Source organism: Halichoeres trimaculatus, unplaced genomic scaffold (genome assembly GCF_033239565.1).
Source record: "Halichoeres trimaculatus isolate MK-OKI-2021-1 unplaced genomic scaffold, fHalTri1.1 fHalTri1_scaffold_17, whole genome shotgun sequence".
Taxonomy (NCBI): domain Eukaryota; kingdom Metazoa; phylum Chordata; class Actinopteri; order Labriformes; family Labridae; genus Halichoeres; species Halichoeres trimaculatus.
Genome location: NW_027437195.1, coordinates 24070218 through 24085844, shown reverse-complemented (window position 1 = coordinate 24085844; position 15627 = coordinate 24070218). Strand labels below are relative to the sequence as shown.

Below are 15627 nucleotides of genomic sequence, written 5' to 3'. Positions count from 1 at the left end.
TTACCTTAAATCCGCCCTACATCAAGAAATATGGAAACTGCTTTAACATATTATTGCACAAAAGGAGAATTAACATGGATGATTATATTTTTTTCTCAGTGTATTTGATTTAACTGTGTGGTCTTGACAGAAGGTAGGTTTTCAGCTACTGAACAATAAGTGTGACATAATCAAACCACGACCGGTCGCGGACCTTGTGACGCACTCTCTAATGGACAATTGTTTACATCATGGCGTCGGTAGATTTCAGAGGTTCGTAAATACACGTTAAATTTACTTTTGGAAATATTTCAAACACGTTTTCTCTGATACTAGATGTCCACAGAATAACAGAACAACTAACACATCATTACGTAGCAGTAAAAGACTCATTTAATCGGCTTGTCCAAATACTTGTTCAAGGAAAGCTAGCATTAGCAACAGTTAGCATAACGTACGAATTCATTGGAGCTGTTAAAGTGTTTTTATCATTATGAAACTTGAATAGAAGAGAATCACGTCTACATCTTAAATTAAATAGAAGTTTAATATCTCCTTACCTGCTTTTAGTGGTTATTGCTGATCCCTGGTACTGCGTTAAAGGGAGCAACTGATGGCTAGCAATACACAGCAGCATCTTTGTGATAAAGATAAATAGGCAGTCTGTATTTAAAGTCCATGTGGTACATTTTTAAGCTAGTTACTAAACATATTACTGCAAAATAACTAAAAAAAACGTTCACAATACGATCGAGTAGTTAGTGCAGCCAGTTTTCACTCTGTCTGTATACTATGTGGTATGAGGGTGTAGGTGTCAGGCCAGACCAAAGCCTTGACAGCCGAAGATACTTCCCTTGCTATAAATATATTATGCGACTGACCGATTACAATCCAATCGTTTATTGATACTCCAACACTCACAAATACAAATTATTTATTGATTTTTTTTTTTTTTTTTTTTTTTTTTTTATGGTGCTTTTAAAACTAAATGATTACAAAGTGCTTTTACCAAGACTGAAAAACATAACCATCATTGAATCAGACACAAATCTGTTAATGCAAGAAAAAAAAATGTTTAAAAAATGGTTAACAAGAGTAATTCTTATTGAAAAAACTGAAATTTTGAAACAGGTGGATTTTTGACAGCAAATAACCATTGTTACTATAGAAGTTAAAAGTACTAAAGAATAATAAAAAGGCTCAAGTAGACAATATCGATTCAGTAAAAGTAGAAACACATAAACAAGTGTGGAGTAATGTGAAGAGACCAAATAACCATAACCTTTAGAATTTAAATTGTATTTTGAGATGCTTCCTGATGTCTCAAAAAGACTCCTGATACCTGGAACTGGAGGGTGTAGATGGCAATATAAAAACTGCAGGGCAAGCTGCTGTGTCGGTGATAAATGTGGATAAGTTGACTAGCCCTCAGTTCAGGAATAAGTTTTTACCATTTAATCCACAGACAACCTTTTGGGGATTTCATGGGTGGACAGCGGCTGGGTACCAATTCTCAACCCTGGAAATGTCCTAGACTACTTCTCTGAGAGGAGCAACCCGTTCTATGACCGAACCTGTAACAATGAGGTGGTGAAAATGCAGCGGCTTAGCCTGGAACATCTGAAGTAAGTTTCTCCCACACATAAGGGATTTTTTACGAGACACACTGGTTAGTAGGAGAACAAAAAATGAAAACAGCCTTCGTTCACATGACCAACAGCAAACATTGTTTCTGTCTTATCTCAGTCAGATGGTGGGAGTGGAGTACATTCTTCTTCATGCTCAGGAGCCAATTCTTTATATAATCCGTAAACAACAGAGGCAGTCGCCGACACAAGGTGAGAACTGCTTCTTAGATAAGGATCAGTGAGTGTACAAAGTGCATGAGTGCTTCTGTTTGATAAAATATTAACTTTTCTATGAGCAGGAATATGATCATTGGTTACTTCCTGTCATCAGCTAACTAAAATAATGCATCTTTGCATGTGTTTGAGGATTCTGTCTGCTTCTGATGTGTCTTCCGCAGAAATCCCCTTGGCGGACTACTACATCATAGCGGGAGTGGTATATCAGGCCCCAGATCTGGGAACAGTGATCAGCTCCAGAGCGGTAAGAATTATAACTTGACTCGATACAAAACGTTGCACTTAAAAAGAAAACAGGCTGAAGGAAGAGGTGTGAAGAAATGGCAAGTGTTTCATGGTGATTAACATGACTCTCATGTGTTTTAGTTGTCTGCTGTCCATGGAATCCAGTCTGCTTTTGATGAAGCCATGTCATACTGCCGCTACCACCCATCAAAAGGATACTGGTGGCACTTCAAAGACCAAGAGGAGAGAGGTGAGGTCATTGTAGTTCATTTATATTTGTGTACTCAAGCAGCTTTTTTCCTACAGAAACAAGCCTCAGAGACCTGAAACCCTTAAAGGAACACCTAAAAATTCAAAAGCAGGGATGGTTTCTAGTTTAAGACCAGGGACATTATTTTATGGACAAAAAATGTCTTTCCCTGCATCAGTGCACAGGAGTCTTTCAGTCTTTTAGAAGGTAGTTGTCAGGAAGTTTCCCGGTAAAATGCTTCGTGATAAAACAGCAGATCCTGTAACAAGATGAATCATGACCGCTGATGAGTACCAGAGCCAAAACTATGTTTTTAAGGAAGATCAATGTGATTGATTGAGCCAAGACTGATTAAAAGTCTCTTTTATTTTTTTTAGAAAAAGCCAAGCCAAAGTCTAAAAAGAAGGAGGAACCAAGTTCACTGTTTCAGAGGCACCGTGTTGACACTCTCCTTTTGGACCTCAGATCCAAGTTTCCACCGACATTTTATCAGGTAACAGTAACATCAACTGAGAACAGTTACTTATATGTTCATAAAACTCTATATTTTCATCAGTTATTCCCTTTAAAAAGACTTCCTTTGTTTAAGTGTTACTGATTTTAAGTAATAATATATTTTTATGTTCTATAATTTCAGCCCAAGCCTGGAGAGAAGCCTATTCCAGGTAGGATCTTGAAATAATGATATGATGTTCTGTTCCTAAAATGATGTAATAGAGCAAATACATCTCATAAGGGTGGTACTTCCAGTCTGAAGTGATATAGTCCCATTTGGAATCTTCCCTGTACAGTACTAAATGTTCTTGAAATGAAGTATTATATTGTTTACCTTTGTATTTAACTGTGATGTAACCTACATGTTTTTTTTAATGTCACACTCTTGTGTTGCAGTTGAGGTGAAGAAGGAGCCTGAACCTCCAACAGAAACTGTAAAACAAGAGGAAAGAGAACCGGCCACAAAGTCCTCTGCTCCGGCCCCGCCAAGCAAACCGCCCCCTGAGAAGAGAGCCAGGCTGCAGTGAAACTACTCACACTGTGGGAGGATGCAGATCAAAAATATGAAGTCCTACTGAAAGAACAGCTCAGGAATCATTTCATTCTTTTTTTGATAAAACTCTGAGATTGTCTGCCTCTCTGCTCACTCCATCTATTCTCACTGTGTAATCACAAAGGGCAGTACATGGACTCATTTCACTCTAAGACCTCAATCTGAATCATCAGACAGGCGTGGCATCGTGTTTATTTCAAGCTGCTGTAACAAACACACTGACAAACACACAAAGGGTTAACTGAATGTTAACTGGATGCCAGCAGGCATTTAGCAGCATTTGCTAAGGATGGAGGTTTCTGGTGATAAGCTGACCTCAGCACCAGTGTCAGTTTACTGCCGACATCAGCTTAATATTTGTGTTGTTGTAACTTTAAAGGACAAGTTAATACTTTTTGAGCTTCACAAGGATACATGTCAAGATGCATTATCTCATCTGTAAAGACAAACAGCTCCCCAACTTCTGCCCCTTTTATTATTTACAGAATAATCTGTCTTTGACTTAAAGTATTCTCTGATTTTTGTGTTTTGTATTAAAAAAATAAACTTTTCACTCCATCCGACTGCTTTTGATTGTTTTCAACCTTAAGCCTTGCCTGATTGTTTTTCCTTATGATCTCATTCAGATAAATCTAAGACGTGCTGCAGCTGAGCTAATTTAAGATTAACATCTCAATGCTATCATATCATGCAGCTTTCCACTGAATAACTCTATTTCATCTTTCCAGATGATTTCAGTAGAATAAAAAAAGGAGGATAGAATAAGGGCAGGGGAAAATATGGAGTATAAAAACACAGTGTGGAATGGCCCGTACAGATGGTTTAAAGTTAAAACTGTCTTGGCTTTAAATTGTGTACTGATTCTGGGCAGCAGGTGTCGCCATTTGATCAGATTTACTCCACTCACCAACTGTTTCATTATATTTCAGACATGCTTTCTGCTTCATTACGTTGTGTCACAGTCAGGTGAGTAGTGTACAGTAAAGAAGAGGAACATCAAACTGAGGAAACGAAACTGACAATGATTTTTTTTTACAGCTTTCCTAAAAAATCATTGTGGGAAAGGGAAACACTCATTGCATTCATGAAGCTGCCTTGAGGGAAAAATAAACAAACATGACCTAAAAGACAAATAGTTACAAAAGTAGGCCTAGAGTTACACAACAACAAAAACACAAACAACAGGTTATCTTTTTCAAAGAAATGTCATGGGTGAGGTGTTTTAAGGTACTCACTGAAATCTTAAAATTTTCATGAAGGGGGGATCTGGGGTCTTAAAAAGTTAGGCCCCGTAGATGAATAATGTAGGTCCAATTTTCTGCACATTGATAAAACCGAAATGCTTGTGTGATCATGAACATGATCATGAAGTGCATAAATTATTCAAAACATTGAAATGAATGATAGGATATGATATTTTCGTTTTTGTGGCTTGGTTCTTATTCTTAGGGGACCTGTTCTTAGTTTGATTAAAAAAGAAGAAGAAGAAGAAGAAGAAGAAGGAAAAAAAAGAGGCTTTTAATCAGACACTATTAATGTAATTGGACATGTTTTCTTTTGAAGAAAAAATATATATTTCCACACTAAAAAGGTTTGAGAATATACGAACGTATGTACAGTTTAGATGTTTTTCCTTTTATTTCTTTTTAAATGAAAGGAATGAATTTAGTGCAGCACATTTTTCTAATTTTGGGAATATATTTGTTCCACGAAGCAGATTTAAAATGTGTGATGTATTTTGTAGAGTAGTTTCTCGCTGTCCGGCTCAAAAGCTACCTTGTTCTGTTCCACGAAGAAGAAGTTCCTCGCAGGGCGTGGTGGGATAAGTAGTCTCCTCAGTGGAGGACTGGCTGGCTAGCAGCAGCAGAGAAGATGGCTGCAGAGGGGATTCTCAGGCCACTGTCTGGAAACATAGCACCGATTGTCATGTTCAGCGACGACTAGCCAGCGTGTCAGCCCGGTTGTTCCGTCTCTCGGTCGGTTCCGCTCGGATTCGTCGGAGGTGGATGAAACAACATGGGGTCGCAGACTCTACAGATCCTGAGGCAGGGGGTCTGGGCTTCAGTCACGGGCGGATGGTACTACGACCCCGATCAGAACACGTTCGTCAACGCTCTACACCTCTATATCTGGCTGTTTCTGCTATGTTTCCCCTTCACTCTATACATGGTAAGCGGTGTTGTTGTAGTTATTAACCCCTTTGTTGTCGCTCTATTTACATTTTGTCATGAGTGTCCGCTGGGTTAGCTGCCGCTGGATACTAACGGTCGGTCTCGGTCTATTATCTGGAGCTCAGACAATGTAGCCTGTGTTTAGCCCAAGAAATGACAAATAATATGTAAACTACAGGCATGATATTTTAAACAATCATGAGGATATTGTGTTCGCAACAAGAGTGACCTCCTTTGTTTGACAAAACCACAAAAATCTGTAAATGGCTGCCCCTGAAAGTGTTCACTCCACAAACTAGCTTGTAGTGATGTGTCAGTTATAAACGAATCAGCTCTTTGAACCGGCTCTCTATAGACAACCAAAGGAGTCGGCCTCTGTTTTAACATTTTACCCTGTGTTACTAAGTACATTTTAAAACAAACTTTTGTGGTATTAGTAACATATTTTGTAGTTTTGAGTTTTTGACTTGTTGTCAGATTAACTGAAATGAATGATGGTGCCTCTTCAAAAGCAAACAAAGCTGTTAACAAGAACACTGGCTTTATCTGCTTTGAAGTCAAATTATAATGAGTGACACAATACATTGTTCAAATATGGTACAATGATTTGCTTTTTGCCATAATACATTTAATACATGTTCAGGAGATGACTGGGGAACACACTTAGTCCAGAGGGGGCGTCAAAATTGACACACACAGGAAGCTCCTCACTGGAGCTTTAATTTTTAGTTTAATCAAATTGAGCACTTTGAATCTGGCTGTTGTGATGAAACACTATCAACAATGGCTGTCTTTTAGAAAAATGGAACTCCTAGTTCAGGAAATTGTGGGAAAATAGAAGGATAACAAAGCTGCAGCTGAAGAAGACTTAGTAAATAAATAGCTGGCTGGCCTTTCCCCATAGTGCACTGTGTAACTGCTACTTGTCTGAGGAGATAACTGAATTTGTGAGGATTTTTTGTTTCGTGAAGAAAACCGAGTGTTTGTAATATTACTTATAAATAAAAATTATTATCATGGGGCTGGTGACGTAGATGAAACTTGGCTTTGAACATTATTAGAAATGATGAAATGTAAGTAAGTGAATCCCCTTTATTGGTAAACGTTATGATGTTACTTGTTACATTGATGACTAAAATTAGGATATGTCGAAAAAGTAGTTGCAAGGATGCGATAAAGTTTTCTTATTACTGTTACTTTTACATCAGATTTTGGTTTTATATTGAAACCAGAGTGTTAATAACTGTTCTTGGAACCAGATGGCTTAGAAGTTGCTCTTTCTGATTAAATTGAAAACTACAGACATGTTTTTGATCTAAAATCAAAGGAGTCGCTTCACATTACTGGGCTGAGTCAAATGATCTGGCTGACTTAGCTGAACTGGAAATCCCATCACCGTTAGCCCAGAGTCCAGGCTGCTCTTTTGTTTATACCCTGTGTTTATCTCAGGCCTGCTTGCTGTAAAGATAGGTTAGGATATTAACAGTTAAATACACCGTGTCCAGGCTTTAATCAGTGAATTTAATGCCCCTCAACCCCCTCCTCCTCTTTATCTCCTTGTTGTCCTCCTGTCTGGTGTGATTTGTGGTTTCAGACGTTTTCAAAAGCTACCAGCTGTGACCGCAGGAGAGCACAGCTGACAGGGCTGTGACACCAATCTGGCAACTTCACCGTCCAAGACTCAATGGACTGGCTGCTGTTTGCGGAGTTCATTTGTCAGAGGAGGTTTTTGTTTGCCTGTTAGTTGGTTCCAAAGGCTGTTGTTGTGCCTTACCTTTGCCCTTCCAAAAGAGCTTCACCGTAGCCTGCTTTCAAAGAATCAAACTATTGAATTCTGAATATAGGCAGTAACAGTGTTTTCAGAAACAATTCTATGTAAATATCAGTATTTGCTTAGCATACTAGCATCTATATTGAGAAGCCAATGTTTCAAATAGGTTTGTGGTTTCCGTTCTATTCTAGGAGTGGAAATACTCTTGTCAGCTCTGTGGTTTATATCGAGCCACAGGTTTGAGTGGTAGTGCTGTTTGTAATAACTGCAAACAGATGAAGCAGGGTATGTCAAGGACGAGGCAAAAGATGGAGAGGGAACACACACACATACACACACCTTGTAATAAACACACAAGCAGATGTTGATAGCTGTCTCGCTGAAAGAGACATAAAAATGATCATGTTTATTTAATTGTCAAGACACAAAAGACAGACATTTTTGCTGCTCTTTCAGCTTTGTAGTCTGGAGTATGCCCCAGAATATTCGCAAATAAGGTTCTGGTTAAGATCCCCTTAGACTCCTTTCTTGAAGTCTTTTCACAAGCAGTGAGATCATCATATTGTTAGGGTCATATTTGGACAATTTTAGTTTTCTTTTCTCCCTAATAGAATAGAATAGAATAGAATAAAAAACACTTTATTTGTCCCTGAGGAGAAATTCAGGAGGCGTCACAGCAGCAATTAAGGAAACAAAAGTAAGAAAGTGTATAGAAAGTGCAAAAAGGTCCAAAAGAAAATAGATGATGGCAGCTTGTCCATCATTCTCCAGTTCAGCCAGCTTCCACCTCCACAGAGTCCAGGACTGAGCTTCTTCAAGTGAAGCTCTTCCAATCTGCTACTGATGCTACTCTGCCCTCTGGTATTCCCTCTGTTTCTAGGTTAGCATGGCTAGCTTGTCCATCTTATTGGCGATAGATCTATGTTCCCAGTAACAATGGATGGAAGGATAGGTCCATGTCGCCACTTCTTGGCACACACCTGAGTACCAGCACGCCATCCTCACCTTATTCTCCACTCCTTGTGGGGAAACATCAGGCCTTGCACCAGTTAGCATTGACATGCTACAGGCCGCTAACAGCTGATTTCACATGTGAACAATGTGGCCGTGGTTACATGTAGGATTTCCAGACAAACACAGGAGGAAAAAGGGTGGTGTCTGCACCAATCTGTTTCATCTGTATCTCTGGATGCTCTTTATCAACTCAATTCCTCTTTCTTTTCTGATCCCAGGCCCTGCAGCCAACCATGGTGATCGTGGGAATCTACTGTGGTGTGATCGCTGCCATGTTCCTGCTGCTGAAGACGGTGAATTACCGCCTCCACCATGCCCTGGATGAAGGGGAGGTGGTGGAGAAGGCAAAGGAGAGTCAGGGCAGCAGAGGGGGCACCGAGGGGGCCAACGACAGCAGTGCTACGCGACGAGAGGACAGTAATGGCCCCGGGTAAGCTCACAGCCTACACGGCATAGTGGTCAGAGTATGACTAAGACGCTCTGACAAATAATTCTGTAAAAGCTGAGAGGATGAAAACGTCATACTTCCTGATCAATGATGGAGTGAGTTGTGTCAGTTAGAGGTGATGTAATGAGGAGCTGTCCAGTGGAGCTGCAGCCAAAGGTCCTGGAGTGCTGATAAGACACAAGCTGCAGCAGAGAGAGCCCATACACCTAGATAGGACAAGACAAACCCTGCTGTCACAGCCCAATTTAGAGGGGAAAAGAGGATTATTTCTGCTGTCACATTAATTCAATGTAATTTAGAGCCCTGCGCAGAGAGGTGCAAAAGATGTCTCAGATTAAATTTATTTGACCATACACACGATGAGAGCTGAACTGAAATGGTACCCGAGGAAAAATTCCTTGAAAGGCAGAAAACCCCCCTCAGGGCCCTAGGAGAAGAAAAAGAAAGACAAAGAGAGAAAGGAGGAGAAAGATAGACTCGAGCCAGAATTTATTGCTCGAGCATCACGTAATACATTTATCGTCAATTCATGCTGTTGTGTGTTACGTCACTCAGGTTTGACACTCTAAGATAATCTCATTTGTGTGAAGAGTATTAAAGGTGCCCTCAGTGCATTTGAGTTCACACTGAAAAAACAAAAACACGTTTATATTCTTGAGGCTCAGGATGATTAAACTGTACATACACGGTTTGCACAAAGGATACATATGTGTGTTTAGCTGACTAATAATTAAACATTCTCATCCTCGCTAATCTAGAATTACTAGTTTGTCAAACAAATTATGAACTTTTTTTTCTGTTACAATGTCAGGAAGAAAAAAAAGAGGTGAGGTGCTCAGACCCAAAAAGTACTTAAAATCTGTTGGTGCTGACACAAAGAATAAGGTAAAGCAGACGATGCTAAAGCCAAGGATTGAAACACATTTGCTTCTACTATCTGCTGTTTATTATGAACTTTAAAAGGATGAACTTTATTATGTGTGCCAACATGGTTAATTGGCCTAAAATGTTGCTTATATATTGTGTCAAAGCTGTGGGTCAGCCAGCCACCACCAGCCAGGGCTGTAACTCCTGTTTATAGCCCTGGCTGGCGTAAAGCTCTACCACCTGGATGTAAACAAGCACAGATGAATACATGGAAATAATTTTGTATGTAAACTGCCATAATACAATTTGACAAGAGCGATGAGGAACCAGTGCAGACTTGTGGAAGTTAATCTGTTGGTGCTAGCTCTGCTAGTGTTAGCCACGCTTTGCAATCAAGTTTGACTTTGTTTACAGAGGAGCAGCAACTTTGGTGTATTAAATGTTAAATCAAAGTGTGTTTTCTTTGTGAAAAGAGGGACCGTTTATATGACAATGGTTTTAGGGTGAAACGCAAAAGTTTTGTTGCGTTTTGGCTGCGTGCTTACACTAAAACAGCGTTTCAGCTTACCCAAAATGCAAACTTTCGAAAACCGCCTCCAGAGTGGAATTTTTCTGAAATCTGCCAACACCGCTGCCGTGTAAACAGTAAGCCAACGTTATCAGTGGAAACGCTGACGTCGTGCTCCACTTAGCGCAAGCGCATACAACAGTACAATAGTAACGTCGTTACAATCGTGGTGGACTGTCGTGTTGTGCTTGTGCTGCTCAATCTGGTGAATCTGCTGACTGTCTTTCAACAAAGTTTGCATCTGTTGCTCCACTTCTGCACTTAGTACTCGCCAATACACCAGACGATCCACTCAACTCTACTTCAGTAGAGATCTACTAAAAGCTGCTTCTAGACAAGACAGTTGTAGCGCCACCTACAGGCCTTGCTTGCTTACTATAGTGTTTTAAGTCCCTCAGATTTTCACTGCATTTTAGTGTTTTCGGATGACACAAGTCTCAAGGCTGTGAAGAAAGTGGTGTTGTTTTTTTCTGCCGTTAAAGTGTCAGTCAGTAACTTCTCAGACACTTTGAAAAACACAAAAGTGGAAAAATGTCAAAAAGATGCTGACTCGTTTAGCATGACAGCCATTACTCCCTGTTTCTTGAATAATACCCAAAGCAGTCCACAGTTGCAACAGAGCCCAGATTCGAGAGCAGCTGAATTCCCCCTAATAAGCTAATGAAGACATAAAAAACAATTTAAAGGTCATTCCTACCATTCATGGGAGATTTTCAAAGGGACAGAATAATGTGTTTCCACCTCTCTAAATGCCAGGCACTTAAAAACGAGGTTGAGCTGACCTACAGTAGGGACAGCATCCACTGAGGTTCCAGCATTTTACTGCCCCTGACTTGAAGAAGTGACTCATACTCACATGCCAGAGAGTGAGCGCTTAGCAAGGCGCTAAGAGAGGGGAAAGGCAAGCGAGAAGAATGAGAGCTCTGAGCCACATTCGCGGACGCACACAGTCGCAGCTTTGCCCACATCTGGAGCCACATTCCAGGTTGTTTGAGTTTACAGAAGAGCAGATGAGTTCATTAAGGTATTCACCCCTTTTCTCTTCCCCTCTCTGCTCCTTTTTCCAGCCTCGGTGCATCCACTCTACATGTTTGAGTTCCTTTCAGCCGTGTTTATGTTGTGGTTTGACCTGTTATGAAACCTTTTTTTTGGCATATGGAAGTGATTTATAGACAATCCCTGGCAACTGCTTGTTTCGACATACCAGCTGGTTGAAGAAGCGGGTCCAGGCTAAATATAGAGCTGGAGGAAACCTGCATGGATGCTTTCATCTGTTTTCAAAAAGCCATATAAGTGATGTCAAACACAAACATGGGTTTTCTTTTAAGGCATGCTCCTTAGATTTCAGGTAGCCACTGCTCACATTATTGGGAATAAAAGTGAAAGTGTGTGTCGGTGTGTTTGTCTACAGGGACCCTGGAGGGGGCATTGAGATGGCAGACTTCATCAGACAGGAGACTCCACCCGTGGACTGCAGCTCAAGGAACTCCTACATCGGGATGGAGTCAAACCAGCAGGTGAGCAGAGCTAACTGTACCCCTGTTTTTGAGCAAATACCAAAAACAGGAGCAAATTGATTGTATTTCAAATGCCATATGACCTCCATTTGAGTCTTTTGTCCTCAAGAGTCCTTGCATGTTAAAAACGAAGGAGCAGTGTTGTCTAATTCCCAGCTTCTAATGACTGCAAATGATCAGGAAACGACTGCTTGACTCCTGGGACCAAGCTTAATCAGAGCATTTACCCACATCCTCTGCAGAGTCCAGCCTTTAGTGTTTGATGTGTCCTGATCACTGAACCTCAAAGTTGATTTCTATGACTATGCACTGATAAGCAGCTGTTCTTGTGTGCGTGTGTAAAACAGGATGTTCTCATTAGGTATGATCCTCACGTAGCTCGCTGTCAGCTGATGTCTCCTTCAATATTCAAAGTTATTTAGCCCTTTTCCTCCCTGAGATATATTTAACCTCTGGCTCCCCATGGGCTGCTGCGCTGTTCCTCTTTGTACTGCTCGTCCTTGAGACGCTAATCAGCCAGCATGTCTTGCTCAGCTGCTGTATGCCGAGAAGGAGAGCGGGCCAAACTTTCCTCTGTGATGACAGCGAATGAGCGCCAGCTGTTAGTGACACAGAGACAGATTCTTCATCCTGAGTCTGATCATCCTAGAAAATCATTGCTTGACTTTTTGTTTTCTTTGCATTTCAGATTGCATCAAGTCATGGAAGAGCAGCAGCAGCCAAAGGTAACTATGACTCACCTGTGATAAGTTCTCAAGCCATCAGAAAAGTTGTTGGTCTGTGTAACTGTTTCAAGAAGAATTTCTGTATTACTAATGAAAGAATTTGTTTTAATACAGGATTTATTTAACTAATAGGCCCAAATATTTTGATTTTTTCCCAGAAACAGCTGTGAAAAGTGATGTAATGGTTGCAAAGTTTAACTACGAATGCTAAAAGTTTTTGGATTGTTATCCTAAAAGCCACTCAACATGACAGAAAAATATAACTTTTTTTTTAACCAAAAACAGGTATAAAGGTGGAAGCTTAATCCACAAAAACACGTCATTTCACCTCTGAGATCATTGAAGTAGGTGATCTACTGCTGCACAGATTTTTCAGTGTGTTTTTATAACCGTACAACTGCTTTTGTGTAAAGATTGACAACAGGTCTCCAGTTGTGCAAAGTGAAGCCAAAGTATCACCTGTGACAGATGCAGACATTAGGGATGGGCATTTCAAGCAAAAGGGCGATTCGATATTCACTTGTAACTATTTGAAGATTATGCCGCCGCCCACATACATACCTGCCCCAACATTACACTTTGACAAAGAGGGAGAGGGCTGTTATGCTCTGCACATCGATCATCAAACTTACTTCTTGGGTGACGAAGCTGAACATTGACTGCGCCGCACTTTCTGCTGCATGCCTCACTTTCTGCTGCATGCCTCACTTTCTGCTGCATGCCTCACTCTCACATGCAGTTGTTGACAACTTGTGACATGCTAGACTAACCTTGTAGAGTTTGCACTGTACCTCAATTTCGTTCATTTTTTAGAGGGAGTTCCCACACTTCCCAGTCCATTTTTGAAAGTCTCCTTGTCCTTGTTTTGGCTGTAAATCCACCAACCTGTTCACTTCTGGTCTGGCTCCGTTCATTGTGTCAGTTTATTGCTGTGGTCAAGTTAAATATGATCTGCTTTGGACACGGTTTGTTTTATTTTGAAAGTCATTGGGCATTTTAGATGGTTTCTGTGCACAACCTGCTTTTCTGGAAATTAATGCGAAACAGCTCCTGCATCCTACATAAAACTGCAATCTGCAGCAGCCAGGACAAAGCGATCTTCACTCAAACTAATCAATTTTTTTTTATGTTAACAACTTTTTGAATATTTGAAAATCATTGCCCATCCCTAGCTGACATCTTGTTCTTCTTTTTTTTAACTGGGGCGATAAAAGGAAACAGAAGCAGGAACTTTGACATTACGCCCTTCCTGCAATCAGAAACAAACATAGATATTATGATGATAAATTTTTGTCAATGACTCGTGATGAAGACAGGATATTGTGCTAGCTACTGAAAAACTGACAAACATAGGTTTTGGGATTTTGTTAACAAGACAATGACAAGATGAAAATGTTTGTGTTGAGCTATCTGACATTCAGTGTCCATCAAAGCTGTGTAATATATGAAAATACAAGCAACACTACTCAAGTCTTGTAACAGGTGTCTGGTGACCTGTTAGACACATTGAGAACACTATATTGAGAACAAAAATATATATTTATACACACAAGTTGGTTATGGAAGGCAAGTAAAATTAAAAACAAAATTAAATGTTAAAATGATAGAATCTAAATTATTTGTTTACTTTAACTATAAAGTGTAATCCATCAATCATCTGTAAGCACAAAGGAAGTGGGCCTTATGACCTGGCGACCTTTCGCAGTCGCATGTCCACTTTGACATCGCTCTCTACAAGGACGATGAAAATAGTGTCACATGAAAAAAGATCTTTCCTATAGCTATCCAGCCATCAGGGAGAGCTTCTAGTGTTTTGGTTTCACTTTTGGGAGCTATCATGTCATCCATCTTAAACAGTATGATATAACCCTAACAGTTTTGTGGCACACATGTAAACACAAAACTCAGTTCAAGGTGGTGAAAGTAAAATCTTCTTAAGTCTCCTATTAGGTGAAATCCCTGTTTGTGTCATTAGAGCCTGCTTCTGTTTGGGGAGTAATGTGAAGACGGCTGCAGAAAAGTATATTACTTTTTAAAATAGAAGTCTATCTTTGTCGTGAGCTTTCTGTGAACTTGTCAGACTCTCAGAATAACAATCTGAGCATGTCAGAAGCAAAAACAAACCGCACTTGAAGGAGGTGCTTTGAATGGTGCATTCATCCCGAGGGTCACTTTGCAGCTTCCCAGCCATGTTGCAGCTGCTGCTGCTCAACTCCAAAATGCTTCACACTGGTTTGTCATTTTCATTAAAAATCAGGTAGAAATATGACCTCACCATGGTTTCCTCACACTCCATTTATTCAGAGGGGAAAACAACTGACGTATGATTTTCTGCCACACGTGTGACGCTTTCTCTCATTGCGGGATCACCACATCCCCGACCATAATCACCCCAGCTGCCAGGAGAAGTATTCTGACTCAGCATTACCGTGACCTCAGCAGTCACACCGCTATGAGGCAGCTCCAGACGAGCACTGCTGAGCTGGGAAAAGGGATCCACTGTCAGGCTCAGCATGGGAGTCGTTCTCCAGGAAGTCCTGATTCAAACGCTGAGAAAGTCAGTAAATGAAGTCGTAGCTTTGCTTTGGGTCCGTCTGCTGCGTCTTCTGAATTATTCAGTGAGTCTGTTCCATGCCATTCTAATTAGCTGGCAGTTTGTGATGACAGAAAATATGGTGAAGTGGGACAAGAGCTCTGCTGGGGTTTAGTGTTTTAATCTGCTTCCCTTCGCGGATTCCCTCCTCTCAGGTTGTCCATCACCGATACCCAGCGCACAGGAGACTCTGCATTATTTGAGGAACGGTTCTTGTAAAGAACTAAACAGTTGCACCTTTGTTTGAAGGTTATCTCTCACCAGCCATGAGGAAAAAACAGGAATCCGTTTTATTTGGTTGGTGAGCACCTGACAGAGGTAGTGACTCTGTGATAACTGTTCCTCTGTCTTCCATGGGGGCCACTTTGGGTTCCCAGGGTTAGTGTTCCTGGATGCATTCATAACTGATTCAACACGCCAACTCTCATCTACTTCCTGTCTTCGCAGGAGATGTGGAAAAGACGTCAGATGACATCAGTTTGACTCTTGTGGAGAGCTGCAGCCATGATCATGGTAAATAAAGACAAAAAAAAGGCAGTTTGGTTTTTCTGGCTGTTTTAGTTTAACATCCCTGTTTTTCTTTCCT

The 15627-nt window shown here is 40.6% G+C and overlaps 2 protein-coding genes across 5 annotated transcripts in view; both read left to right on the top strand.

Moving 5' to 3' along the window:
• Positions 1 to 143: 143 nt before the first annotated feature.
• Positions 144 to 3919, top strand: med6 (mediator complex subunit 6). The gene is made up of 8 exons (XM_074692173.1): positions 144 to 252; positions 1445 to 1604; positions 1726 to 1817; positions 2006 to 2088; positions 2211 to 2319; positions 2697 to 2812; positions 2957 to 2984; positions 3211 to 3919. The coding sequence occupies exons 1-8, from the start codon at positions 231 to 233 to the stop codon at positions 3339 to 3341; spliced, it is 741 nt and encodes a 246-aa protein (XP_074548274.1). The 5' UTR covers positions 144 to 230; the 3' UTR covers positions 3342 to 3919.
• Positions 3920 to 5192: 1273 nt separating this feature from the next.
• pcnx1 (pecanex 1) overlaps positions 5193 to 15627 on the top strand; it is a 40130-nt gene continuing 29695 nt past the window's right edge. For all 4 annotated transcript variants that reach the window (XM_074691633.1, XM_074691632.1, XM_074691631.1 and 1 more), the window contains exons 1-5: positions 5193 to 5536; positions 8542 to 8753; positions 11618 to 11723; positions 12412 to 12448; positions 15489 to 15554. In XM_074691633.1, the coding sequence (XP_074547734.1) occupies positions 5384 to 5536; positions 8542 to 8753; positions 11618 to 11723; positions 12412 to 12448; positions 15489 to 15554 (574 nt within the window). In that variant the 5' untranslated portion in view covers positions 5193 to 5383. The remainder of the gene's footprint in view (positions 5537 to 8541; positions 8754 to 11617; positions 11724 to 12411; positions 12449 to 15488; positions 15555 to 15627) is intronic.

Coding starts and splice junctions, on each gene's coding strand:
- med6 (XM_074692173.1), top strand. CDS start 231: ATGGCGTCGGTAGATTTCAGAG. Junction 2,089..2,210: donor CAGTGATCAGCTCCAGAGCG/GTAAGAATTATA, acceptor CATGTGTTTTAG/TTGTCTGCTGTCCATGGAAT. Junction 2,813..2,956: donor TTCCACCGACATTTTATCAG/GTAACAGTAACA, acceptor CTATAATTTCAG/CCCAAGCCTGGAGAGAAGCC.